The sequence below is a fragment of the Bradysia coprophila genome, assembly GCF_014529535.1.
Source record: "Bradysia coprophila strain Holo2 chromosome IV unlocalized genomic scaffold, BU_Bcop_v1 contig_5, whole genome shotgun sequence".
Classification (NCBI taxonomy): domain Eukaryota; kingdom Metazoa; phylum Arthropoda; class Insecta; order Diptera; family Sciaridae; genus Bradysia; species Bradysia coprophila.
In genome coordinates, this window is record NW_023503374.1 from 1,104,930 (window position 1) to 1,131,363 (window position 26,434).

A 26,434-nucleotide genomic window follows, 5' to 3' on the forward strand; every position below is an offset into this window, starting at 1 on the left:
CCCTATCGATTGCAACCCCAATCAGCTCTATCTCACCCACAGAGCACTCTAGCGGGCCATGGTCCGGGTGCTCCTGACTGCACGGATGAAAATCAAAAATTTTTGTGGAACGTTGTTCAGGGTCACAAGCAGACTAAGAATATCCAAAAATATCAAATTTGCGGCGACATGTTTAATAGATTACGCCAAAATCACTTTTTTCCTCAATTTTTTTGCATAAAATTATTGAACTTTGAAAATAAAGATACTCGTGTTTCATTTTTTGATGAAAAAACTTAAAACCGAAAAGATTTCACATTTTATAAATTCCAGGAAAATGTGATTTGCGCCATTTTCCACCCAAATTCCACATAGACTATGAAGTTTGGTGCAAAGCACTATACCTATAGAAATCGTATAAACTGTCACAGTGTCACACGTATAATCACATGTATAATACGTTGAAGTATTAGATTTTTGTTGTTGACATTGAAGTATCTGAGATATTGATTCACTTGAATAAGGGTAAATATTATATTACAGCTTAGCTGGACTCAAATTAGAGCAATGATTTGTTACAGCTCCAGTAAATGTAGACGTAGGATACGAAAAAGCCAGTAGCAGTAACTTTCCAATGGTGCCGATTCAAATGTTAGCGGAATTTTTTAACAGAACGACAATGTACATCAACAATGAATCCAGTGGTATTAAAGCAAATAGGTCCCTAGGGAGCAAGTACGGCGATGAAGCTATAGGAAGAGTGCAGGTAAAGCACGCCAAGGAATCTTGTAATGTAGTTGCCGCTGTAACTCCCGAACACAAAATCAATAATCTGTTGGAAATACACTTCATATATCATAATCTAGTGATTGTACAAGACTTTTATATTAAAATTATAATCGTCTTAGCCAGTCAGTCGTTCTAATACAGTCACCGAATAAAGAACTAAATTTACTTTTTCTTAAAACAATGTTTTCACTCAAATTACAAAACTGCAACTTACAACAGGTTATGGGCCCAGTTATACGAAACAGTGATTTAGTGAAACTCAAATTAGAACGATTCAAATTAAAGTTTTCGACGGCAAACAGAGAAACGAAACAAACTTTCCGTGGAAGAAATTTATGGGAAGTCGTTAAGGCACTAGCTGCGAATTAATAAAGGTTTCGACGACGAACGGAGAAACGAAATAAATTTCTTTTACACGTAAGAAATTTGTGGGCAGTCGTCATGGTATCAGCATTAATTAAAAGAATTCGTGGAGCGTCAAGAGTAGCGTTCTCACAGGCATCAATTTTAAACGAGATACAAAAGCAGTTGGAAGGCCGATTTTTGTTGTTGCGTAATAGCAATCACGAATTAAATGATTCCATGCAAGAGAAAAGAAAGAAATTATCTGCATACGAATGAGGGATGTGACCTACCCCTAACTAAAGGTGTTATCGTAAGGTTCCTCAAAAGTGATTGCTTTCGCACTAATTTATTTTACCGGAAACGTATACACATTTAAACTAAAGCGTTTCCGCTAAAACGTAATTTTTAAGATTACCGCCGACATTTTATTTTTATTGGGCAACGCACAGTGCTTTGTACTGGGTCATCTCTTTTGAACTTCACATCACACCAAACGACAATATTTTTGTTTGTTTACATGATTGGTCAATGTAAATTTTTCGTGATTTCGGTGGTTTTGACGAATATTTTAAGTCAACCGTTGATTGCACTGTTAAAAAAACACAAGAAGCACATTTCCGCACAAAATATGAATTAAATCACATCGAAATCACCGAAATTATTACAATTTTCACAAGATCGTACAAGACTTTTATATTAAAATTATAATCGTCTTAGCCAGTCAGTCGTTCTAATACAGTCACCGAATAAAGAACTAAATTTACTTTTTCTTAAAACAATGTTTTCACTCAAATTACAAAACTGCAACTTACAACATAATCAACCGTATAAAGTTGTTGCAAGTATTGATGTACGTAACCAAAAAATTAAGAGCGCTGAGTGTAAGGGATGTATGGCTGCGCTAGGAGGCTGCAAACACGCCATAGCTTTGATTGGTTGGTTGCACAGACGAAGTGAGGAGAGCCTTCTCCAACCGAAGAACTTTGCTATTGGAAAAAATCTGTACTCGCAACTGTCGACACATCTAAACCCTATCATACTGATACAGAGGAATCATCTACTTACACCGATTCTGAAGAGAACGATAGCGATGGATTCATTTCGGAATTTGCGGCTGAGTCGGAAAGACTACACGTTAAAAATTGTCACTTCTTGCTTCATTACGATTTCAAAAAGTTTTCGTCGCCGTTACTTCATGTATCGTTGCACCACTTTATGATCGATTACATGGAGTATAACGTTATACATTCGCCAAATGATTTCATATCGTTTTGTGAGCGTAAAATGAGTCAAAGTATAATTGACAAAATTTCCATTGAAACGATGGCTCAACATAAATCTGCTTTATGGCGTGAGCTGCGGTATGGAAGAATTATTGGATCGTTGGTTTATGAAGTAGCGCATTGTAAAACTGGAAATGGTTCAAGGATTAACAAAATTTTTGGAAAGAAAACGCTTGACACGAGACATATGAAGCGTGGCCGCGTGCTTGAATCGAAAGTGAAGCTTGCACTTGAAAAACGTTTAGGTCATAAGATAACCGATAGTGGCTTATGGTTGAAATCAGATTGATTATTCAGCAGGGGGAATGAATCCACGCAATTCATGTACTTAACACTTAAGAAATTTTTAAGTCAACGAAATATAACATTGGAACATCTTTTGCCTTCAGCGTATGCTGCTCGACAGTCAGCATAATGACAATCAAAAAAATTGCGCGCAAAACTGGAATGAACACGCACGGTTCTGAAAAAGTGAATGACTTCGCGATGATTTCATTTTTTTATGACAACCACTTTACTGACAGATTCACTGTTATCAAAAGAGTTGTGAAAAATGATTGTCTGAAAAATTTTGTTTATCAAATTATGAAGAATAAAATAGTGAAATAAGCAATTGATCGGTGAACTTGCATGCTAAATAGTAAGTTAAAACATTGGATATGACTGGACGCAATCGAAATACGAATGGAAAAATCGAAGCCATCATCGAAAGTTGTCGTAGTGAAGGTAAATGGAAGAGAGTTATCGAACTGGCCGAGGAATTGAAAGTTGGCTCACCCTCCAACTATGGTAAGGACTTTGCTTAAGTGACTGCAAATTCACTGAAACTGTACCAACTCTTTCCGCAAAGAATGTTTGTCCAACTTTCTGGTCGGCGAAGGAAAATTGGAAAGTTATCTGGAAGAACATCCGCCCATTGAATCCAATTTTACGAAGGCAAAGTCTGGACTGCAAGAAGCTAAAAATTATTTGACATTAGTAACTGGTGAAAGTGGACGCCGGGCTGGTATCGCATTGGACGCACATCTCTTACTGGCCAAGCTGTATTATTCATGCGGTCAATATGACGATAGTTTAGAGAATTTCGTGAAGGCTGAATTAAATTCCTTGTCAGAAAAAGAACTAACTCTGTAAGTCGTGGTGCTCGTTGCCTGTCGAATTCTAACTTTTGATAAACAAAATAACTTCATTGTTCCAGGCGAAGTTTGAAAATTTTAGCCGAATCATATGCCATCAAAGGGTTGAGTCTCGAAAATCAAGGGCTAAAGGGAACGTCCAAATTCAAGCAAGCAGAAAGAGAAACTGAAATGGTGAGTTAATCGTTGACCTATCCACACAGCCATTTTCAAAATGTCATGGATGATCATTCCTTAGATCACTTGCTTCGAACGAGCTGCCGATCTTGGACTTCTTTATCTTCAAGAGCAAGATCTTGCCGACATTGCTTCGGAAACACGGTGTATGGGCGCTATTTTGGAAACAGCGTTACAACGAGCTCCCATTGTGCTAATTAAGGTTGGGCGGCTGTTGGATGCCATAGAACGCTATCGATCGATGTTAAATGCAGTCGAAACAAAGACTACACAGTCTCTCCGGCTCACCTTAGCTCGTCAGCTGGCGGAAGTTCTGCTTAGAGGAGTGTCTGGTACAATCTATGCACCGCCCGAGAAATTGGTACCCACAAAAAATACTGCGACGCCCCGTAAGCTGTGGAAACCGAAAAAATATTCCGGCAGAAACTACTTCACGCCGAAGAATCTACCGGAAGAGACCATACTCTTGTTGCTAATTGCTGAAACGTTGGCAGTTCGTGACGCTGTTTTGTCACAAAGTACAGAGTTTCGAGTAGCTCGCAGCCATGCACTGGGTAATGCTGCAGCTGTATACGATCTATTAACTTTAGCAACGATGCGTTGGGGTCAAGTGGGACTGCTACACGAGTCATTTGAAAAGGCATTGAAATTTTCGTTCGGCGAACAGCACATATGGCGACAGTATTCATTCAGTTTAGCAGCACTGGGCCGACATGCTCACGCGTTACGAGCGTTAAAGGAAACATCAAAACTGGTGCCACAAGATTCACTTTTGTGTTTGATGTCATCACGACTGTGCTACGAAGAATTGGGCTTGATCAAAGATGGATTGTATTGGGCGCAGCAAGCTCAAAGCAAAGATATCAAAGGATTACGACCGTCGCGAGCATTACTGTACGTCGGTATTGGTTATCAACAAGTAGCTGCATCAACGAATTTAAAATCTCAGAAGGAGCACTACGGGAAGCTTGCATTCGAAGCATTAGAAAAGGCTGTACAATTGGACCCGAACGATCATCTCTCCGAATACTATCTGGCTTTGCAGCATGCTATGAACTACAATATTATTGACGCCTTGTACCACATACGAATAGCGTTGTCTTTGCGTGCTGAGCATGCCAGCAGTTTGCATTTGTTTGCACTACTGTTAACAGCGAACCGTCGACCGAAAGAAGCTCTATTGGTTGTGGAAGACGCATGCGACGAATTTCCAGACAATTTACATCTGTTGCATGTAAAAGCTTACTTAGAATTACATTTACACGATGCTGAAACGTCGCTAGCTACAGTGCAAAAAATGTTCCTGATATGGCGCGAACTTTACGAGTCGCAAGTGACTGGATTAGACAATGATAATTCCGACACCAAAAGCATCTTTCAAATGCATTCAGCGCATTCGGATAAGGATTCAAGTAAGTTCTCGTTTCATGGCGTTCAGTCCCAGTGGGTGTGACTTTTAACATTCAGAGTCACTGGACTGGATTCCTCTCTCGATTTCAATTAATCGAAAAACTTCGAAACAGGTTCCGTTCATGCCGCATCACTGGCCGCCTCACGCGTTGAGCATGCATTGAGTGAAGCAGCCAGTTCACTAAGTTCATTTAGTCCACGACCCGGTCCACAAGGTGCTTGGATTATTCAACTAAAAGTATGGCTACTGCTGGCCGACATTTATCTGTCCATAGAACAACCCAACGAAGCAATGTTTTGCATACAGGAAGCGTCACAAATACATCCACTTTCACATCAAATCATGTACATGGTAAGTGTTGTTCGTTTAACTTCCGATTGATTGATGACATTGTCTGATTACTCAACCACTTGTCCAGCGAGGTCAGGTTCATGTCTTTTTGTCGCAATGGGCTGACGCGAAACAATGCTTTCTCAATGCTGTCTCAGCCAATCCATGTCATACCGAAGCACTGTGCGCGTTGGGAGAAGTTCATCATATACTGGGCGAGCCACGATTAGCGGAAAAAATGATTAAGGACGCGGCCCGGTTGGATCCGAATAGCCCGAATATTTGGTATAGTCTAGGAAAAGTCATGGAAACACTTGGTGATCATCAAGCAGCCGCCGATTGTATGGCAACTGCTTTGCAATTGGAACCATCATGCCCGGTTCTGCCATTCTCGACGATTGCACTAACATTTGAATGAATGTCACGGAGCAAAGTTAAAATTATGTGACCGGTGGAATGGGGTGCAGTATCTGGTGATAGAATTTTTTTTTTCGAAATTCAATTTATTGTTGAACCGACAACTTATATACAAGGGTTCTGGATGTTAATCTATCTGTAGATAAAATCATGTTAAATTTTAATCATTGTTCAAAGGAAAATGTAAAAATTCAAAACGTTACTCATGTATTTCGTGAATAAAGAGGTGGAATGCTATGCCTGGGTATCAAAACTATTACAAAAAATAGAGGTGAACTAAACAGATTGATTTGATGCATAGTTCCGTGCGAACGGTGCGTAAAAATTCAACGTGTCCACGGTATCCATGTTAGTAGTATATAGCGATAAGTCACCTCTACATCGCTTCTTAACGGGAAACTTTGACTCTAACACCTAGACAAAACATAATTTACATGCTTCTGCACCCAAAAACCGTTCAGCAGTGAATAATAAATGGCAGCATGTCAATAATGTTGCCTTCGTCGCGTATTTCCAACATCGTTTAGGAAAAACTTTGTTCCTAACTTAAGTTAAAAGGATTTTTAGTTACTTAAATTGCTGAACTTCCCTACAAGCTCGGTCGAAAAATGAAAAGTCACCTTTTAAAGTTGAAAAGTCGCGTTTTCGCGTGTTTACTGACCTCAGCGTCGACTCAGTTCAAAAAAACAAACTTCACTCGAAAACTCGACTTTTCAACTTTTCCGCCCATGTGACGTAATGGTTGTTCATCGACTCTCGGTCTGTTACATGCGCACGTTCGATACTTATGACTTGCGCGTACTTAGGGAAACTACTGTCGTGAACTATAAACGAATTTACTGATATGTCCACGTCCTTCAAGGTTTGAAACTGTCTTGAAGACCTGACAGTTGCCGACGAGGCGTTTACGGATACTTTAAAATTTCTCCTATTTTAGCCTTCCTCTTTTTCTTCAAAATTTTATTTTATGAAGAATGCATGTTGAAACTTTTTTCCTTATAAAGTTCGCTACCATCAGTGAGTCCACTGGAATCGCGGATTCATTAATAAGTATTGAAGTAAAAAACGGATATTTTATTTCAAAAAAACTTGTATAATATTCATGCTTCACTGTTTCATAAGTTTTCATAACAATTGTGTGGTTCCACACGTAATGAAACAAAAAAGAAATGTGTTACGCATAACACACTTCAAAATCCCTGAAAGGCATCTAGCCAAGCCACGTCTGGATCTCTGAATTCGATATTCTTCAAATCGAATTCCGATTCCATCCAACTGCAGTTGTCTTCGTCTCCATCTGACAATATTTCCGGCACCATTCCATCTCCATCCACACAACGTGGATATTTAATATGCGGAATGGCTGGCAGTACTTTTTCTAGCGTAACGCGAAACGTGTACGGTCTCAGGAAATTGTACATGTAGACACATTCGCAATTTGACAACGAAAAATATTTGGCAATCAGAGCATCTTTCTCAGAAATTATTGGCTCGCACATCAGATCATCCGGAATGCCTATGTGGTCCCGTTCCTTTGTTAACGGGTTTTTCATGTCAAATTTATGCAGCTCAACATCGGACCAGATCAGTGAATCTTGAATGGCAACGTGAAGATCGTAGAAACTGTAGCTCTCGGGTATTTCCAATATTCGCCATATTGGTGCATCGAGCCGGTCTTCGCATAGTTCTACCGTAAATTTATAGATTTTGGCAGAGCTTGTCATTTTCTGTTGCAAATTTTCCATTTTACTGAACGTAATTTCAATGTGAAACCGAAGCTGGTTTGCTGTTGTCAGGATATGAATAATGACTGAACTGTATATTTTGCAAACGTTTTATGATAGACAAGGGTTGACCAAATTCGATAGAGAATTTAACATTAACAAAAACGGTCACTGCCTAGTGCTGGCTTTAAAAAGACCGAATCAGCACAAATAATAGGCATCATCTGTAATCGGCAACGGCGACGAAAATAAATAACGAACCAACGCACTTCAAGCAAAGGTGCTATTAATGACAGCTCTGCCAAATAAAGTACTATTTTGTATGAAATAATCATAAAGCTTACTGACATATTTCTGGCCAAGACATTCTTTTAGTCGATTTTTCACCATGAAGCGATGATGGCTAATTTTTGGTCAAACGGAGAAAAATGTAGACCACACCCAGATCAAACCAGTTCATGGTGAAAAATCGACTTAAAGAATGTCTAAGTGATTTAAGGTCTTTTGGTGATATCTATGGCAAAATAAACGATGGAAATGACACAGCAAATGATAGGTATTGTCAATTTCAATCCAGAAGAAAGTTGTTTAAAATCGGGTGAGTGGGCCGTGAGCTAGGGCTTCTTAGAAGTGAAAGGCTGCTCGGCCCTATGTGTATTCTGCATATAACTCGAGTAAATTTGATCCGTTTTTCCTAATTTTTGTTCCGTTTAAAAGGTAATCGAACAACGAATAGAATGTTGTTGAAAAAAAATTGGGTCCTTGGACTAAGGCCGCTACAAGATCCTATGTGTATTTTACATAGAACTCGATTAAATTTCATCAATTTTCGTCAGCTAAGCTACAGCCGAAAACGCGTTCCCGGCCCTCGAAAACCACACTCAGAAACCACTTCGAGGCCAATAAAAGAAAATTATGATTTTTCCTGTGGTAATGGCGTATCACATTTTCATATTTATGCCCACCCTGAGGCTCCTGCAAAATTTCATGGAGATTGGCTGACTAGTTTCCGAGATCGACCGTCGATAGATAGGCAGACAGATAGATAGATAGAAACATACAGAGTAAGTTGAAAGATTTTGATTGTTTGGAAAAGGTCAATTTGATGTATTTTGTATGAAAATGACAAATTTCAAAACGGATGTATCTCCGGCAATTTTAAACCTACATAGTCGTGTGATAGCTCGTTTTGCTCGTATTTGAAGCGAGAATATGATAGAATAGGTTTTGTGGGGATATAGTCTAAAGGGCAGAAACTGAAATGTTCGACTATACATAGTTGTCTCGTCTCAAAAAAAAATTTCGTTTTTTTTGGAAGTTAGACTGCGTCAAGTCCTCCGCTATCGCTCCGGACATGATGATTGACCCGGACATGAATAGCCACTGCCTTTGGTCTTAGTTTTCGAGAGGAGAAACTGTTCAAATAAAATTAATAGCGTAGCGGCTCTTGAAATAATGTTGAAAAATAACTCAGGGACAACGATGGATTCAGGTCATAGACTTGAAATCTGATCATCAGATGTCTTGTAAATTTCCAATGGAACAGTTGATGGGTGATAACTCGAATAACTTTGCTCGTTCAAAATCCCTAGACTTGAGGTCGGATTCAATTGTCAGCCCTAAACGTTAAGCTATGCTTTAGATAATAAACACAATGTATATCAACAAAACGCCCAAAATGACACGATTTTTTTTCCTAAACATTGAATAACTTTGATCACTGAGCGGCTCCAAACTCGGGACCGGTTTCAATCATCAGCCCTAAATGATCCCTAAACGATAGACTATAATTTCAGTCAGAAGCTTTTTGAATATCGTCGAAAGAGCTAAATGGCATGTTTGTGTTGAGAAAAAGCTGAATATCTCCGGCGGGATAGCAGCCCTAAACTCAGGATTGGCTTTAATTATTAGCCCTCAACGAGCCCCAAACATTAGTATATACTTTACAACTCCAAGCTAATATATACTTTCAACTAGGAACACTATGAATAACCTCCAAAACTGCCAATATGTTTTTTCTAAAAAAAAATAACTTTGGTATTTGAGCAGCCCTAAACTCGCGACCGGTTTCAATCGTCAGCCCTACACTAGCCCCAAATCAGAGATTAATTGGAAAGTCAAAAACCTATTCAGTTTATGACAAAACACTTAAGTGACATCATAGAGTTATACTCGAGAGGTGGCATGGTAGCGCTGTCGATGAGGTGGCATGGTGGCGCTGTCGATCAAAGAAAACCACAAAAATATGTGGGAAACTAGACATGTTGAAATAATAACAGCGCCACCTTGACATCTATTCGAGTGTAACTCTAAGAGTGACATACTTGAAAACTTCAAAACGGTATAACTCACGTAAATCGACAACCGTAGCAGCTATTGTTATTGAAATAATATTAGAAAAATTTCGAGGGCCTTAGTAAAGCTGAAATCTGCCCATCAGATCAACGCCAACTTTGTTGTCTTGAAAATTTCCAATGGAACAGTTGATGAGTGATAACTCGAATAACTTTGCTCGTTCAAGATCCCTAGACTTGAGGTCGGTTCAATTGTCAGCCCTAAACGTTAAGCTATGCTTTAAATAAGAAACACATTGTATATCAACAAAACGTCAAAAACGACATGATTTGTTTTCTTAAACATTGAATAACTTTGGTCACTGAGCGGCTCCAAACTCGGGCCCGGTTTCAGTCATCAGCGACATGCCAGCGACATGTACCTCTGAAACTGGGCTGTGTAACAAAAAAGATGGCATGCAAAATCGTACTCTATTTGGCAGCTACATAGCACTGTCAAGCAGCGAAGTGCTGGCTTTGACATCACTCAATTAGAAGGCCAAAAACACACCTGTTGACTATTTAAAAAAAATTGATATCTATTGCATGAAAAAGAATAGCCAACTTTGATCAGTTCAGTCCTCTATTTTAGTGACGTCAAAGTCAGCTTCGGTGCTAGACAGTGCGTTGACCAAAGCTATATTTAAATGTCTTATTGTATACTTTCACTGACTTAATTAAAACAAGCTAAGCCCGCCCTCCCTGTGCGCATTAAAATAATACAAATTTCGTCATATTTCCGATTTTCGCTTTGCTTCAAGCTTTATCACTATATCAGCTTGGCAGCTCTCATTAGAATCACTTTTGATTGAAGTGTGTTGACGTAAATATTTTCGCCGCCCCCTTGGAAAAATTTGTGCCCCACTGAGAAATTCCTGTTACTTCATTTTCGACTCTTTGAGATCAAGATCATCGCTGATAGAATTGGTATTTGTAATTCTTCTATCGTTATTTAAAGTAAAATCGCTGCGCGGCTAATATCTTGACCTTTCAATTTTCTCGACATAAATTTACAGGTCTTGTCTTAAATGAATATAGACTCACAGATAGAAATACGGACCTTGACAATAATCTTTTGTGTGTTATTCCCTACCCGACCGAATCTTTTTTGGAGTAAAGTTTAATTTTATTAGAAGCTACTTCCATTTCCGTTTAGCCCCAAGTCATTACGTCCAACAGGAATTACATCTTAATTTTTCGTTCAAAATCCAAAAAGGTTTCAGATGTGGTGATATATACTGTTAATATCAGTGGAGAAAGCGTCTTTGTAAATCAAAGAGAAATTCACTTAATTTAATTTAACCTGTCGTGATTTGAATGCGAGGCCTCCAGCATTCCAGTCGAGAATCTTTACACTGATCTATTGAGTTCTTAATCTTGTTGGAGGTTATTTCGAACTGTCGTAACGGAGAGAAATAACCCTCAAGGGATTAAATGTGATATCTACTTGCAAATTCAATGCGAACATCCCGAACCTAGGTTCGAAATCGTTTAAAAGCGTTTAATGAGCCATAAGTTAAATGCAACACAAAAATGGAAACGATTTTTTTTGCATAAAAATCAGTCGTACGCCTAACACAAAATTACATTTCGAGTATCGCACAAATATTACAATAAATTGTATTGCAATAAATGTTTAAACTTTTCACTTGAGTTTCTGCTTTCCTAAAGTTTTGCTAAGTGTTTAATGTTAAGTGCCCATTCCACTTAAAAAAAGTACGCCGTGAGAGAGCCGTGAGAGAGCAAACTGTCAAATAAACAAAGAAAAATTGAAAAAATTCAATTTTGTCTCTCACACAGAGTACTTTTTTTGGTAAGAGGAAACTAAGCATTAGCGATAATCAGAAGAGAAAAAAAATCGCACGCTCCGCTCGCGCTGGATTTGCAGCTTTAATAGTAGATTTAGCTGGAACATTTGACGTAATTTCGAACAAAGAATTTCTTTGGGGCGCGTGCCACTTCTGAGATTTCGTTCTGGCTACGGCCCTGAGTTACCATACAGTGTAAGCCCAGACGGGCCCGACCATACTCTCTTATTACCGTTTCAAATTTTTCAAAATATAAAACTATGTTGAACGTGTGTTCAGGTAAAGGATGATAAATATTACGATACCGAACCACAGAGGTAGCTCTGTATTGTTTTCTCTTTTTTGACATTTCAATTTTTTGTTGGTTATGTTTCACAAACATCCGAAATCAAAATAAAAAGATGGAACAAGAAATCGGTAAGTTAAAAAGAAAATAAACAAAACCCATTTTTGGGCGCTGTTTATGTGATAAATTGGCGACTGATGTTGGTCACCAAAGTTTACCGTTGCCGAAACGTGTAAAATCAAGATCATTGAGCCATTCAAACTGTGTTTATTTGGCGAGACTTTGAAGCTTTTTTTAAAAGTTTATTAGGTTCGATTGACTCAAAAGTGACGATGACAATACAGTTTTTTGTTTAGATTAATATTAGAGTCTCTTGGGTCCCAAATTCAGTATTTTATTCGGAACAGTGAATTTTATAGCCAGATTTATTGATTAGAATTATTTTCTCGTTTCGTATAAAGACAAAAATCTTGTTTCAGAACTACTGGAGAGAGTGCTATTCCGTTTGGGAACATCTGACAGTGATGAACAACTTGAAAATGCTGTCAATAAATTCCTTACTCCTGTGCTACTTAAAATTACGTCTCCAAATGAGACAGTGCGTTGCAAGGTAAGCTGCCTTTAAATTGGCACTGGTGTCCTACTTTATGTAAATTTTAGTATTGCTGAAGCCAGCATATGTAATGACCAGAGACATTTCTGACTAACTCTAAATTATCAACTCAGAATTCACCGTTGTACCATTGGTGGTGTGTGCATTTTCTTTGTAGGTCATGGAAGTTCTTACCCACGTCAACAAACGTTTGAAATCGAGACCATTGGTTCAACTTCCAGTCGAACAGCTTCTCGTGCAATATAACACGACTGATTCAACGTTTCTACACAATTTTTCGATAATTTACATAACGATGGGCTTTCCGCGCTTATCGGTCGAAAAGCAGACCGAACTCACTCCAATTCTACTGAACTGCCTAGAAGGTAAGACAGAGACCCATCAAGACAAGTAAGTCACAAAAATAATTTTTTAGTTTACTGTCGATCCGATTTGATTGGATATTGTCATTTACAGACTGTTGATGTTAATACTGCCACTGTTGGGATCGATTAAAATTCCTGAAGATCCAGAAAAACGTGGAACTTTACTGGGATTGGCGGACAAACCGCTAACGAAAAAACAGTTGATCAATCTCTTGCAAGACGTCATTTTGCTTCCTTACGGGTAAAACAATCACTTATTCCTACCCGAGAAAGTTGACGCTGATCGAATCGATTTCATCCGTTTCAGAGTTACATCTGAGGGTGAAGTGCCGCCGGGAATGAGTCCATATTCCTTTAAACGCGTCATCGCCAACAACTGGAAAGCCGAAGAATTAGAACAGTTGAAGAAAGGAATCTGCCGTTTTATATGTGCGAGCGTTTTCCCGGACGAAGATATTTTAACCTTGCTGGTGCTGTCTTCAGCTGATACAAGGTACGTGCCAATTTGGAAGAAGTTGTTTAGTTTAGTGCGCACTATTCTGTCATTTTACCGTTTTCTAAACGTCGTTTTCGTATTGAAGGTTCAGCGTAGCCACTCCTGCAATTGCTGAATTGAGTAAAGTGAATAGTTCGTTGGATTGGACTGATCCCAATTTGTCAGCTCCATTTTATTCGTTGTTTCTGGGAAATGCTTCCAAGATTGTGGATCGAAAGACGACTGCGTGCAGTGCTCGAGTTCGGCAGAAATTGCTGCAATATCTGCTGAAAAGTCGTGGCAAGGGTATTAACACGGTTCGTGGCATTCAAGTTATATTTGAGGCGTTATTCGGCGAGAACACCAATCAGAAATGTAAAGTACTCTCCCTACAATTCACTGAGAACTTAGTTAAAGAGTAAGTACCTGCCGCGTCGGCCAGTTTGTGTCCAGCCATTCTCAATTGTTTTACTCTCTTCCATAGTGGGCCCATCGAATTGATAAATAAGATCTCCAAGGTAATTCTAGCCGGAGTGACTAAACTAATTGGCACCGAATCCACCGAAGCGTACGATGTGCAAAACGGTGCTTACTGTGTCATTGCTCAACTATCTCGGGTTTGTCCCGACGGATTCAACAAGGATTTACAATTGATCGTGTCATATTTTGCACATCTGGTTGTGGCACCGACCGAGCTGCACGGATCAATTAGGGAAGCGCTGATAGCAATTGCACCAGCATTTAAGTCGACTTACGACATCAGTGGAGGGACAGAGAAATTCACTCCAAACGCCAATCAGACATTACTGTTGGCCATGCTTGCGGAACATGTTGAATCCAAGTTGGCAATCGTCCAGAATGTGGCCAGTGTCTTTCTAACTACTTGTTTCCCGGAACACTATGTGCCGGCACGTTACTTATTGCTGCTGATAGCCGGAGAACGTTCGTCGCTAAGAGAGTCCGTCATCACATCACTCTACGGGGTGGCTCGTACGGATCACATTAACTATTCGTACATATCGTCTGTAGATCATTCAGAGTCTGTTCAGGAACAAGATGTCGACAAATTCAAATTAACGCCCGAACAGCGACGTGTAATACTACCGAGCTTCAAAGAAATGGTTAATTACGTGCACGAACAGATGGACAAGCGGGCATCAAATTCGTCACAAAAACACATCTATGGAAAAGTGACACTATCTTGTCATTATGAGACGTACACGGAGGTAGGCTAATAAGTTCCGCGAACAAACAAAAAAAAATTCACGAAATTTTCGCTCAGATTCTCGACTATCTCCGGTTATGCCTGTGGTTTTCGGCTGGTGCTAAAACATCTCCTGGCGACCCGAAATCGGTTCAACAGATTAACGATTACATCCGCAATGAGCTGAGCAATTCAATTGAAATCAACAATTACCTCGCGTTGGCCAAGCGAATTCTGTACTCTAAGCGAGGTAAAGTAGAGCTTCAGTGTCTGTACGACTTGCTGAACGCCACACCAAATGCATTGGTAAATGATTGCTTGGACCTGAAGGAGAGCTTTATGCTTGGCCTGAAAGATGTTTCGGACTTGACAAGAATTTTGGTCGCACAGCTACAAGGTATTCTCATTGCTCATGGAAACATTGAGTCAGAGTTTAACGCAGAGGTTAAGGACATCATAGCCACCTTATCCCAGAGAACTTTGGAACATCGTCACGGAAGCATTTTAACGTTAAGTCATGCTTTTCAAAGACGCATCAAGAGTTTAAAGTCCCAGAGCGATTTCAATGAGAAGACAATTCAAAATTGGGAGGTGTTGAAAAAGTTTATGGATTTGCTGGGTGAGTTATACAGAACTGTACTCTCCGTATTTAATTGTTGCAATAATCCGGTGTCGATTTTAGGAGCCCTACTATCAGAGCAGCAATCACTTCTCATCTCAGCAGCAATTAAAGGAATTTCATTGATCGGTTCATCTACGATTCTTCCGTTGCCCGATACATCAACATCATCTGCGGCAGGCTCGGAAGCGATGGAAGTAGATGGCATAGATTGCTCCATGTCGAAATCATCGTTGGTGTCTACCATATTTCGTTTGCTGAAAAGCGCACACACGAAGGCCAAACTTAGAGAAGATGCTGCAAATTGTCTCGGCTATCTGGCAGTTGGTGATGGCAAATACTTCGCTGCGAGTAATTTGAAACTGTTCATTGAAATCGTAAAATTGGTATGTGTTGCGTCACTGTAACACAATCGGTCCACTCGAATTACTTTTCTTCTTCGTTTCTTTAGTCAAAGGACACGGCATTGAATATTGCGATTGCACAAGGGATTGTTCTAACGATTGCTGGGGAAGAAAACATTTATGGCGATGAGTCGGCGAATTCAGAAAATCCGTTTTGTGATGACAAAACCTTCAACGATTTTCTGAATGGTGTCATCGGCTTCGTAAGTGATCCCAATCCATGTTCGCGTAATTCGACAGCAATTTGGCTGCTGGCATTGGTTAAGAACTTTTCCAAACGGGCGCCAATCTATTCGAGGAAGCAGACGCTACAATTTGCATTCACAGAACTATTGTCGGATGACAGCGAGTTCATACAAGACGTTGCCTCTCGTGGTTTAGGTTTAGTGTTTTCCCTATCGGATCAAAGCGGCCAAACCGATCTGGCGAATTCGCTGCTGGACCAGTTGATTGGTGGAAGACGTCAAGTAAATCAGGTGAATGAGGACACGAAGATCTTTGAGGAAGGAGTTTTGGGAAAAACTCCAATGGGTGGTAACATCACCACCTACAAGGAGCTCTGCAGTTTAGCATCGGATCTGAATCAGCCGGAAATGATATACAAGTTCATGCAATTAGCCAATCACAATGCAGCTTGGAATAGTAAATTAGGTGCGGCCTTCGGATTGAAGTCAATATCCAAAGCCGCTAAGGAGCAAATGCAACCGTTTCTGGGCAAAATCGTTCCTCGCCTGTTCCGCTACAAATACGATCCGACGCCGAAAATTCAAAATTCCATGATTTCGATTTGGGACTCGATTGTGTCCGATTCGAAAGAAATTGTCGAAAAGTACTATTGGGAGATCTTCGACGAGCTGACCACCAACTTGACGCACGTCGAATGGAGAGTTCGTATTGCCTGTTGCTTGGCTATACGCGATTTAATCAAAAGACCGGCCGGACTAAGATTGAGATTCGATGACCGAGGTAATTTCGAATTCCGACTATCTTGATCATGAACTGAAGCTTTCATTGAAGCACTGACAGTAAACAAAATGGAAGTGGATTCGTCGGACGACATATCGAGAATGGAAACGGACGATGTCGATGTTCCTGAACCGGAAGTGACGAAACTTTGGTCGCAACTGTTCCGCGTTATGGACGATGTCCACGAAGGAACGCGTTTAGCTGCCGAGGGATCTGCAAAAGCTTTAAGCAAAGTAAGAAATCAAGTCGGATCTGAACTGTTTTTGCATCGATAAAACGAATGGATTTGTTTCTTTAGATTTGTGTGGTTGCAGCTTCAGGCAACGGTAAATCTGCTCAAAATCTGGCTAGCTCAATATTACCGCTGATTTTAGAGGTTGGAGTCACGCATACTGTACCCGAGATTCGTAATTTGAGGTAAGAATTCATCCTGTCTCCCCAAACTTAGTTGCCGTGACCAAATGTTATTTAGCATGAAAACATTGTCCGAGTTGATTGAATCATCGGGTGGCATTCTGAAGGATCATTTACATACGCTGGTGCCATGTTTGCTTAAAGCAACTGGAGAACTTGAGGTCCCGAAGCTGTCGTATTTGTCAACTCGACTAGGAGCTAATATTGAGGCTCAGGAAGCCGTGGATTCATTAAGAGCTGAAGCCGCAAAGCAACATCACAGTATGGAAACTTTGGTGAAGGTAAAGACAATGCGAATTGATTTCCAGTTTCCGTTTTTCTTTTAATGCACCACAATTCTCACACAGTGCATCCGACACATTTCCTTTGAATCGCTGGAGAAAATGACACCCGAAGTTGTTGAGCTGATGCGCACCACCGTAAATCTCGGTACGAAAATTGCGTGTGCACATTTCGTTTGTTTGGTATGTGATCCCGAATGATCTCTGGCTCTGGCGCAACGCAGTGAATAAATTTTGCTTTCAGATTACCGTTCGTTTCAACAATGAAATGACTTCGCTTGTGAGTAAGTATCTCAGCGCCTGTTTCAACGGATTGAAAGATCGAAACACAATCGTTCGAAAGTACAATGCCAGCGCAATTGGTCACCTAATCGGTAATTAATTTCGAACAAGCGAGTCGGACGATTTTTTTTACCTCTTTGCCGCAACAGGTTTGGCGAAAGAACAATCGATTATCCGGCTGTTCGCAAAACTGACTGAATTCTATTTCGAAAATCAATCGAACAAAGGCGTCCCATACGCCATATCAGCAATAAACAAACGCCATCAGGACATTTTGAAAGACTATCCGGCACACGTGCTGCCGTTGATATTCTTTGCCATGCACGAAGAAATCGACGAAGAGAATCGCAGCAATGTGGAATTGTGGAAAGAATTATGGCTGGAAGTGAGTCCGGGAGATGGCGGTATTCGAATGAATTTGGAATCGATAATTCCGATGTTGGAGAAGTCCCTGGACGACCAGTCTTGGTTGATCAAAGCTCAGAGTGCGAATTCCATAACCACAATAGCAACCCGACTGGGAACGAATCTGGGTCAAGTAGAACGTGAACGACTGATCGCATGTTTGATGGCTAACATATCGGGACGGACATTTCAAGGCAAAGAAAGACTACTGCAGGCTCTATCGAGTCTGTGCAAAGACTTGAAAAAGAGTGAAAGCGCCAGCTACACCACAATCATTGATGCTATAATGAAGGAGTGTCGTAAGGAGGAACCATTGTATCGAACGCATGCACTTAAGGCGGTTGGTGACATTTTGGAACAATTGGGAGAAGATCGATTCGAAGAGGTTTGTCGTTTGTAGCTTCCGTTAATTATGCACGAAGGCTAATTGCATTTCGATTCAGATCTACAACATGATCTGGTATTTAATGGACAAAAAGGATCTGGCCGCAGTAACCGGTGATGATGAGGACAAGAACTTATCAGCAGACGAACGTAATAAGCGGGCCATGATCGTGATTTCGTTAAAGGAAACCGTTTGCGAAACATTGGGCAAAGCTTGGCCGACAGAAGAAAAAACGCAGGAAAAGTATCAGCTGATGTTTGTGGAACAGTGCGTTCGATGTTTGCAGAACAATACACGGCCGGTCCAGTTGAGTGTTCTGGTTTCACTGGGCAAGTTTTTGGATCGGTTAAAGATACTGGAGCCGCCGAATACTGACCAGAATCAGGAGAAAAAACAAAAGACCGATGGTAACGAATGTCTGCAGAAAATATGTACGGACGTTCTGTCGGCTGTGGTTTTCGTTGCCGGTAAAATCTTTTTTGTTTGCTTGCATTGACTAGAGACCAACATTTCCCATTTTGTTTCCATTCAGGCATACCACATACCGGACTGAAGAAGGAAGCGCTGAACATTGTGCTGATTTTAGTAAAACGTCTGATAGACATCAAAAGTCATACGGAACTGTCCATGGTGAAGAAAACGTTCGACGAAATTCTGATTACACTCCAGAAAGACAGCGCTCCGGAAATAAAGTGTCGCATCAATGACATTGAGGATAAGCTTAAGTCAAATTAATTACCGTGGCGGGCAGAGTCAAATCAAAGTGCCGTGAGAGGAGAACCTTTTTTTAATTGCAAATAAATGTCGTACTTGAGAGCTGTCTCGTTTATTCAAGTTTTCATTGCCACAATCGCAAAGCATCTCGGTGACACAACTGGATCAAACAGTTTGACCAAGAACGAATTGGAAATGTCATTTTCCTTGACATACAACAGGCGATCCAATAAAATTAACGTTTCAATTACGGGAGCAAACGTCATCCGAACCAAATAAAACAAATTGATTTGCAGCCGATGATGATCCAGCGATTTTTCCAGCGTGAGTAATTCGTCATCGGTTATTGAATCGAAGTTTAGTTCACCTTTCTTGCACGCGACACGCACATAGTCAACGAAATTAGTCGTCCTCTTAGATCGACCGACTTGAATCCGATTTTTGTACTCGGGATATTTGTCTGCGATCAGTGTTTCCAGCAATGCTCGGTAAAACAACGAAATTTGCGGTAAATCTTTTTCCTGTTTAGTTCGATGAATCGATTGTGAGCCAAGCATCCTCGCGTTCCGCCCAAGCTTGAATTCCTGAAATCAATTTTTCATTCAAAATCAGACCCAAATGGTGTCGACTATCGCTGCGACTAACCTGATTCCTCAAATAATTGCTCATCGGAAAGCCAGAATCGATTTCAATTTCCCGGACTCTACGATTCTCAAAGAATTCGTCAACGCAAAATTCTTCGCCCAACAAGTGGTAGCAACAGCCAACATTACACAGTACGTTGAGGTCCTTGTTCTCCGTAAATATTCTCAAACAGCTCGACGCTAAATTACCGCACGTATGTAGTCCGCTTAAACAAAACCCAGTCGGATTTTCGTGCGGAAAATGTTGATCGAATAGTTTCACAAAATCGGTTTGTGGTGTAATGTAGTGTGTCGACGTCTTGTAGTTTTCCATTGCTAGATGACAAACTTGCGATTGACTAGGACTTTGTCCACCACTCTTATAATTTCGACGTCCCTTACGCGGTGGAACAATCCCGTTCTCAATGTCCTCCGCACGCTTAGTCAGGCCATTCCAAGCTTTCTGTAAATGAAAAACAAAATAAAATCGTCACCCAGCCAGATTGTCGGTTCAGAAATTACTTCTAGTCTTGCGCTTCGCTTGATGGCATTCTCCGTATTTGTTGGACTGGAATCAATACCAAGAACTTTCAATTTGTACTCCAATGATAGACGGGAGGATAAATAGCCTGAAATTACTGGATTGGTCACTTTGTCAGTTAACAATTAAAAAAGGTTACAGACCTTTGCCATCTCCTGCTTCGATAATAACCAGTCTATCATCATTTTGCATGCGAAACGTACATAGAGTGGACACCAATTTTGCTGTTTCTTCGACCTGTAGCAGCAGAAAGATTGTAATTAATATGAATCTGATGAAACGGTGAAAAATGTTTGATGTTGTGATGACGACATGGACGACGACGACTGTCGAATTAATTTTGTTTAAGATGTAGAGAAACTGGTTTGTTGTGTTCTTGACATTGATTGTAACGCAAATTCAAGGGGCCGTTCACAAATTACGCACTCTGGTGGGCCGACTCCTCGAACCTGCGAAATCGGAAATAAGGCAAGTCTTGGTGCACCGTCGGTTATGATGAACTCTAAGAAGATGAGGATTTACCATCATTAGAGTTCAGGGAAATTTCCATGATAAAAGTAGTAAGGCCAGGGAGTAAGGAACAAGGGATCTTTGATCTGGGTTCCTGCTTCTCATTTCAAGAAGTCTCTCAAAAACTCTAATCTATCTATCTAGATAGATGACGGTGCTGACAAAAGCGTACGTGTTTACACTTTAAACTTCGTCTTTTTGCGCACTTGTATTTTGTGAATGACCTCCAAGTAGTCTGATGACGTGATATATTGAAGATAGAGTTTTTGTTGTTGTTAATCTAATAAAAAAAAAACTCAGTCATGATGTCGTGACCATTTTATTGTCGAATTAAATCGTAAGCAACACTAACAGCGACGTTCAAAATTCAAGTAAACCGTTTCCTTAATTCGCATGTTGAAATTCGACGAAAATGTCAATTTAGCTGGCGTTTTTGGAGACGGAACGATTTTGAAATTAGCTAAAACATTGAACAACAATAGCTTGGCTTCCATTAATGCGAACCGACTGAAACAGATAAAAATTCATTCAATCTGCAGCAGATAGACCGTTTCATTTATCAGTATACCTCCCGATGCACGCTCGCGGCCCGAGTCCGAATGGAAGATAACTTCCCGTGACAATGGAATTCCTGTTTTCATCGCTGAAGCGATACGGATCGAATTTCTCTGGATTCGGAAAATATTTGGAATCGTGATGCAGCAAGTAGAATGGAAGGAATATCACTTCATCCTTCTTTATTTCAATCGACTTTCCGCTTCCCAGATCCATTGTGTAGTCCTTCGAACAGCATCTGTCGATTTGTGGCGCTGGTGGTTGTATTCTCAATCCCTCACATACGACCATGTCGAGGAACTTCATTTTGTGGAGCGCTTCGTATGTCACTTGCTTGCCACTTAAGGTGCAGGCCACTTCGTTCACTTCTCGATACAATTCCTCTTGAATTGCAGGATTCATCGCCAAATTGTATGTAATCGATTGCAAGAGATTGGAGCTTGTATCAAACCCAGCAACAAAAAAAAGAACTCCTGCCATAGAAGAAGTTATTACAACTCGACATATTTACAAAATACAGTAACCAAACCTTGAGCGATCCAGTACTCATCATCGTCAACGATTTCCTGGAGATTTTTCACATTCGACTTTAAACTGTGCTCCTCGTGAGCTGCAAAGCCACCAAGGTCTTTGTCATTTGCACCCTCATTCTCATTTGATTGCAGTTGACCGTTCTTTACTTGCATCATCAGTTGAATTATGTCCGGTCGCGTGATCTTTTCACGGCCCCGTTCTTTCATTACATCAATGATAACGCGTTTGAAGAATTCAACCGTTCTGTCACTAGTTAGTTGTATGTTCAGCGCTTTATACAGCTTCGGAAATGTGTTACCCAAGATAAACTTTAGGCCTCCGACAGGTCCACCAAAATCTCGGAGAATGTCCCTAACCTTTTGGTACAAAAAACTTTTTTCGTTTTTCACACAATCACCTTCGAAACCCAGCACAGCAGTTGCTATACCGTCGGCAGTAAACCTTGCGAATATCTCCAACACATCGATGTCATTCTTTCCATCGCTTCCAGCTTTCACTTCAAAGTGTTGAACAAAGTCTTGTGCATGATTCGACAGTAGTCCAAATATTGATTTCAACTTAGAACTGGTGAACATCGGCGATAGCGTAGCTCGCATGTCTTTCCATTGCTGTCCCTGCATGCCAAACAAAGTCTTCCCAAAGAGTCGATCCAGATTTGATAACATTGCATCGTGATTGACAAAATGATCGAAATCTTGAATTGTAATCCGCTTTATAATTTCTGGATCGGTAAGAATGTAAACCTTTTGGTTGAAATTGAAGAAACCGAAGATCCTTATCATCGACAAACCGATAAAACAACAATAAATTAATATTTCAGCTCCGCAATGTAGGCAATGAAAAACTATACTTTGAGCCTTCAAAGTTGTAATAGGAGCGCTTTGTAATGTCAACTATCGATTCTCGTCCCAATACCATGTTCAGAAGATTACCGGCAAGAGGTAGCGGTTCCTCAAACTGTATTCCACGCTTGCGAAAGTAATCATGACTTGCTGTAGACCATTTGTACAAAAGGTACAGTAACACCAAGACGATCCACAAAAACATGTTGATTCACTAATGAAATTCGTACAACACTGATTGTCAATTTGCTAACGCGACGCACTTTATACAATACGAAAACCAACAACAAAATTATATTCCACACAGTATTGATAATTTGACCGCTCTTGAAATGTATATAAACATATAAAGATTAATAAAATTCGAGTTTTGAATTAGTTTGGCGCTTTTAATCTGCTCGTTGATTTGATACGCTTTATGGTTAACTTGGTAACAATTTTTTTGCTGTTCAATTTAGCTAGATAATTGTTTTGGAATATTGATTTCGGGTTATTTGGATTGTGACAATGTACTGTCACCAATTGACAAGAAAAACAAATTCTGCTAACTCAATGTAAAGATTTTGGTATGTAGTGATTTGAGCGATTCTGAATTATCGAACTGCATATCAGTATCTCACAGTTCGAAATCTTTGCCACATTATTACACTACAAATACAAAATATGAAAAATATTGGTTCTGCTACTTCGGTTTTGAGAACGAGAAAACCCTTAACGAAACTAGACCAAGTGTATGTCTAAGCCATCGAAGAAAATCCAAATTGGTTACAACATGAATGACGAAACAGATTTTATATTCAGGCGGTCACTTTTGTTCGAACTTTCTGGTGCGCCTGAATACATAGTAAAGTTACTACTCTACGCTTCGCTACATCCGAGGCTACAGCCTTGGACCTTTTCCTATCCTAACTAGTGTTGAAATATATCGCTGGAACCCTCTCATTCGTTGGGAAAATAACTATTTCAGCATCTGGGTCAGAAATAGACGTTTTTGGTCCTAGTGACGCAATATGCTATTATAATCAGACGGACTAAAAACGTTCCATTCTCTCACCAGATCGAGCCGACACGAAAACTATTTTTCCCACTTTTGAAATTGCAGTCCACAAGGAAATGCACAAAGAACCAAATAAAAAATCGAAAGTCTTTTGTAACATTAATATGAGATTCTACCGCGAACGTTTGGAAATTTATAACGACAAATACGGTTTTCTAATTGAAACTGTCTCTACTTTCCATTGGATTCAGGTAAGTCAAATATTGAGCAAGTTCCGGTAAGATAACATGACTCACTGCCACACACGGTGGGGTTGAACAAAACTTAAATACAGTCCCTCTTTCAGTTGCGATAACAATCTGTATTCAAATTGACTCGTCGGTCCCGCACGGCAATGAGTGCCGGTTTTCCGAAACAGCTGGATGGATCCGCGAACTGAATGTGGTTCCTTATAGTGCTCGAGTCCCTCAATAAGAAAATAAAGAAAAATCAGAGGTGGTATCGCGACTCTATTTAAATTTTGTCCACCCCACAGTGCACAACCTCGGATTGTAATGACAAAAATAGATAAAAGCTCGGTAGCATAGAGACATGATCGAAATATAGGCGCAACAACCATAAATTGTATATCATCCAACTAATTCGACAGTTCGAGTCGAAGAATTTTATCAAATTTGCCCTAAAAGTATAGATTTTCAACAATATCATCGCTTCCCGAGTAAAAATAAAAGTCTCAAAGGTTCGAAAAGAGACGTCTCACGTCTCACAATACAAAGGATTTGAGACCGTGAGACGTCTCTTTTCGAACCTTTGAGATTTTTATTTTTACTCGGGTTAAAACCAATACAATGAAGTGATCGTCTAATATCTTACTAAATTCATCAAAACACTCACCTCATGGTTTTTCTTCGGCGACATGAACTCCTTGATTTTCAAATATCCCGCTGAATCCACTGAACATCCAACAACATTCATGATATCACGAAATCGCACAGCATCAATCCAAGTATGAGTCAGACTGTCGTAACTAAATTTTCGCCCTTCCTCAATAAATTGGACGAAATTGGAAAATTTTGATAATTCCTCTTGGCTGACAGAATCATGGTTCCAGTACACGTCTAGAGCTTCCGCAATATTCTCCTCTGTTCCAATTTCATTCTGAATATTTTGTGGAATGAAAGTTTTCCAGTGACCGTCAGTTATATAGTTCACCATGTGACAGCTGATTAACGGGGAAAATGGATTTAAATATTTTATTATTCCATCCAACGTTCCCTGAAGTCCAATTGTTGAAATCATATTAAGTGTTAGAAGTTTAAATCGTCTGCTTCCGGGTACTTTCCATTAATTTTCAGTAGCGAACAGGCTTTACGAAACTGGGCTCTAATTGCATTTGCTAATTCAAATATATCACAATTCTCGTCGTTCGTTTGCGGAAATTCTTCAAGCGACTGCTTCAAATTCACCAGAACACCAGCTACTTTAGAGCCTTTCTCGACTTTATTTTGTAGATAACACGTCGTGATTCCGTAGTAGTAACCAAGTTCAGCACCCAATTCACTTCCACGATGATATCCTAGATGAAAACCGTCAGAGTTACCGCTTGCCTGTCCGTCTTTAAAACCGTCCGAATATCCTTGTTCGGTTAATTTCTCTTCAATAAAAACAATATTGTCAAATACGTCGTTAATATCTGGTTCAATTTGATTTTCGTGGTTAGCAGACATAATGTTTACAAAATTATTGAACAGAGGTTAGAAATTTTAGTGTTGACATTTTGGACAGGAAAAGTCAAGGAATGCATTTCATTTACCCAACACCAGATGGGACTAGGGGAGACCATCGTATTCGTTCGATTTTGTTTCTTTGATTGATAAATTCGAATAAGCCCGCGTTTAATCATACATAGTTCGCATACATTATACCTTCTTTATAGGGGAGTGCGATGGATAAATGATCGAGACTGTCGTAGTCCACACAAAATTGTTATCCTCCCTAGATGTCAAAAATAGATTTTAAAGATTTTTGAAAAATTCTTTCACAACTTGCGACAAATCATAGAAGCTAAAATTTCGAGAACTATCCAGAAAAGTAAAGTTTTTAAAAATTGTTTTTCTCAGTTGAGGCATTTTGATCCAATTTTAAGCCAAACAAACACTCACGACACAAACGTTTCTCACATGATTTTCGTAAAAAATTTCCTGTTCTGAATAGTCTACAACATTCGCAAGAATTTATGCCCACTTCAGCACAAATTGAATAATTTTCCAGATGAATTTACGAATTTTCAAGTTCAAGATCCACTCAATTTTTCATAGTCGGCGAACTTTGACGACTCACGAAGAAGACTTCTGCGACAAACTTCTTCCGGATTTTATTTTTTTCTGTTGCATTGGACTAGTATGTAAATAGGACTGATACAGCTAGCAAAAATGTCAAAGAAGTTTTTTGGTAGAGGTCGAAATAGGTGGGAGGCCAACAACTCGAAAAGTTAGTTTCTATGATTTGTCGCAAGTTGTAAATGAATTTTTCTAAATTTTTAAAATCGATTTTTGACATCTTGGGAGGATAACAATTTTTTGTGGACTACGTCAGTCTCGATCCTTTATCCATCGCACACCCCTACTTTTTAGGAAGGAAAATGTGATGTTTCACCCTTTAAACAAAATTCCGAATTTTCCTTAAAA

The 26,434-nt window shown here is 39.8% G+C and overlaps 5 protein-coding genes across 5 annotated transcripts; 2 read left to right on the forward strand and 3 right to left on the reverse strand.

The window, feature by feature from the left end:
* Positions 1-2,911: 2,911 nt before the first annotated feature.
* On the forward strand, positions 2,912-6,104 carry LOC119071479 (tetratricopeptide repeat protein 7B). Its single transcript, XM_037176329.1, has 6 exons — positions 2,912-3,185; positions 3,247-3,526; positions 3,595-3,706; positions 3,771-5,121; positions 5,233-5,471; positions 5,539-6,104. The coding sequence occupies exons 1-6, from the start codon at positions 3,056-3,058 to the stop codon at positions 5,866-5,868; spliced, it is 2,442 nt and encodes an 813-aa protein (XP_037032224.1). The 5' UTR covers positions 2,912-3,055; the 3' UTR covers positions 5,869-6,104.
* A 6,007-nt stretch (positions 6,105-12,111) lies between these two features.
* On the forward strand, positions 12,112-19,247 carry LOC119071477 (proteasome-associated protein ECM29 homolog). The gene is made up of 18 exons (XM_037176326.1): positions 12,112-12,149; positions 12,498-12,628; positions 12,789-13,021; positions 13,088-13,237; positions 13,304-13,489; positions 13,578-13,889; positions 13,956-14,697; positions 14,754-15,294; positions 15,358-15,680; positions 15,746-16,664; positions 16,716-16,897; positions 16,963-17,081; positions 17,137-17,359; positions 17,426-17,542; positions 17,604-17,733; positions 17,791-18,431; positions 18,490-18,898; positions 18,964-19,247. The coding sequence occupies exons 1-18, from the start codon at positions 12,134-12,136 to the stop codon at positions 19,164-19,166; spliced, it is 5,577 nt and encodes a 1,858-aa protein (XP_037032221.1). The 5' UTR covers positions 12,112-12,133; the 3' UTR covers positions 19,167-19,247.
* LOC119071485 (methyltransferase-like protein 25) lies at positions 19,234-25,532 on the reverse strand. The gene is made up of 5 exons (XM_037176336.1): positions 24,642-25,532; positions 20,453-20,546; positions 20,291-20,397; positions 19,791-20,231; positions 19,234-19,729 (listed from the first exon to the last, which is right to left on the reverse strand). The coding sequence occupies exons 1-5, from the start codon at positions 25,044-25,046 to the stop codon at positions 19,262-19,264; spliced, it is 1,515 nt and encodes a 504-aa protein (XP_037032231.1). The 5' UTR covers positions 25,047-25,532; the 3' UTR covers positions 19,234-19,261.
* On the reverse strand, positions 21,122-23,027 carry LOC119071483 (cytochrome P450 9e2-like). Its single transcript, XM_037176334.1, has 4 exons — positions 22,759-23,027; positions 21,904-22,682; positions 21,388-21,847; positions 21,122-21,326 (listed from the first exon to the last, which is right to left on the reverse strand). Exons 1-4 carry the CDS (start codon positions 22,953-22,955, stop codon positions 21,167-21,169), a joined length of 1,596 nt encoding a protein of 531 aa, XP_037032229.1. The 5' UTR covers positions 22,956-23,027; the 3' UTR covers positions 21,122-21,166.
* On the reverse strand, positions 25,055-25,474 carry LOC119072003 (protein LTO1 homolog). Its single transcript, XM_037177121.1, has one exon. The coding sequence runs from the start codon at positions 25,472-25,474 to the stop codon at positions 25,055-25,057; it is 420 nt and encodes a 139-aa protein (XP_037033016.1).
* Positions 25,533-26,434: the final 902 nt, after the last annotated feature.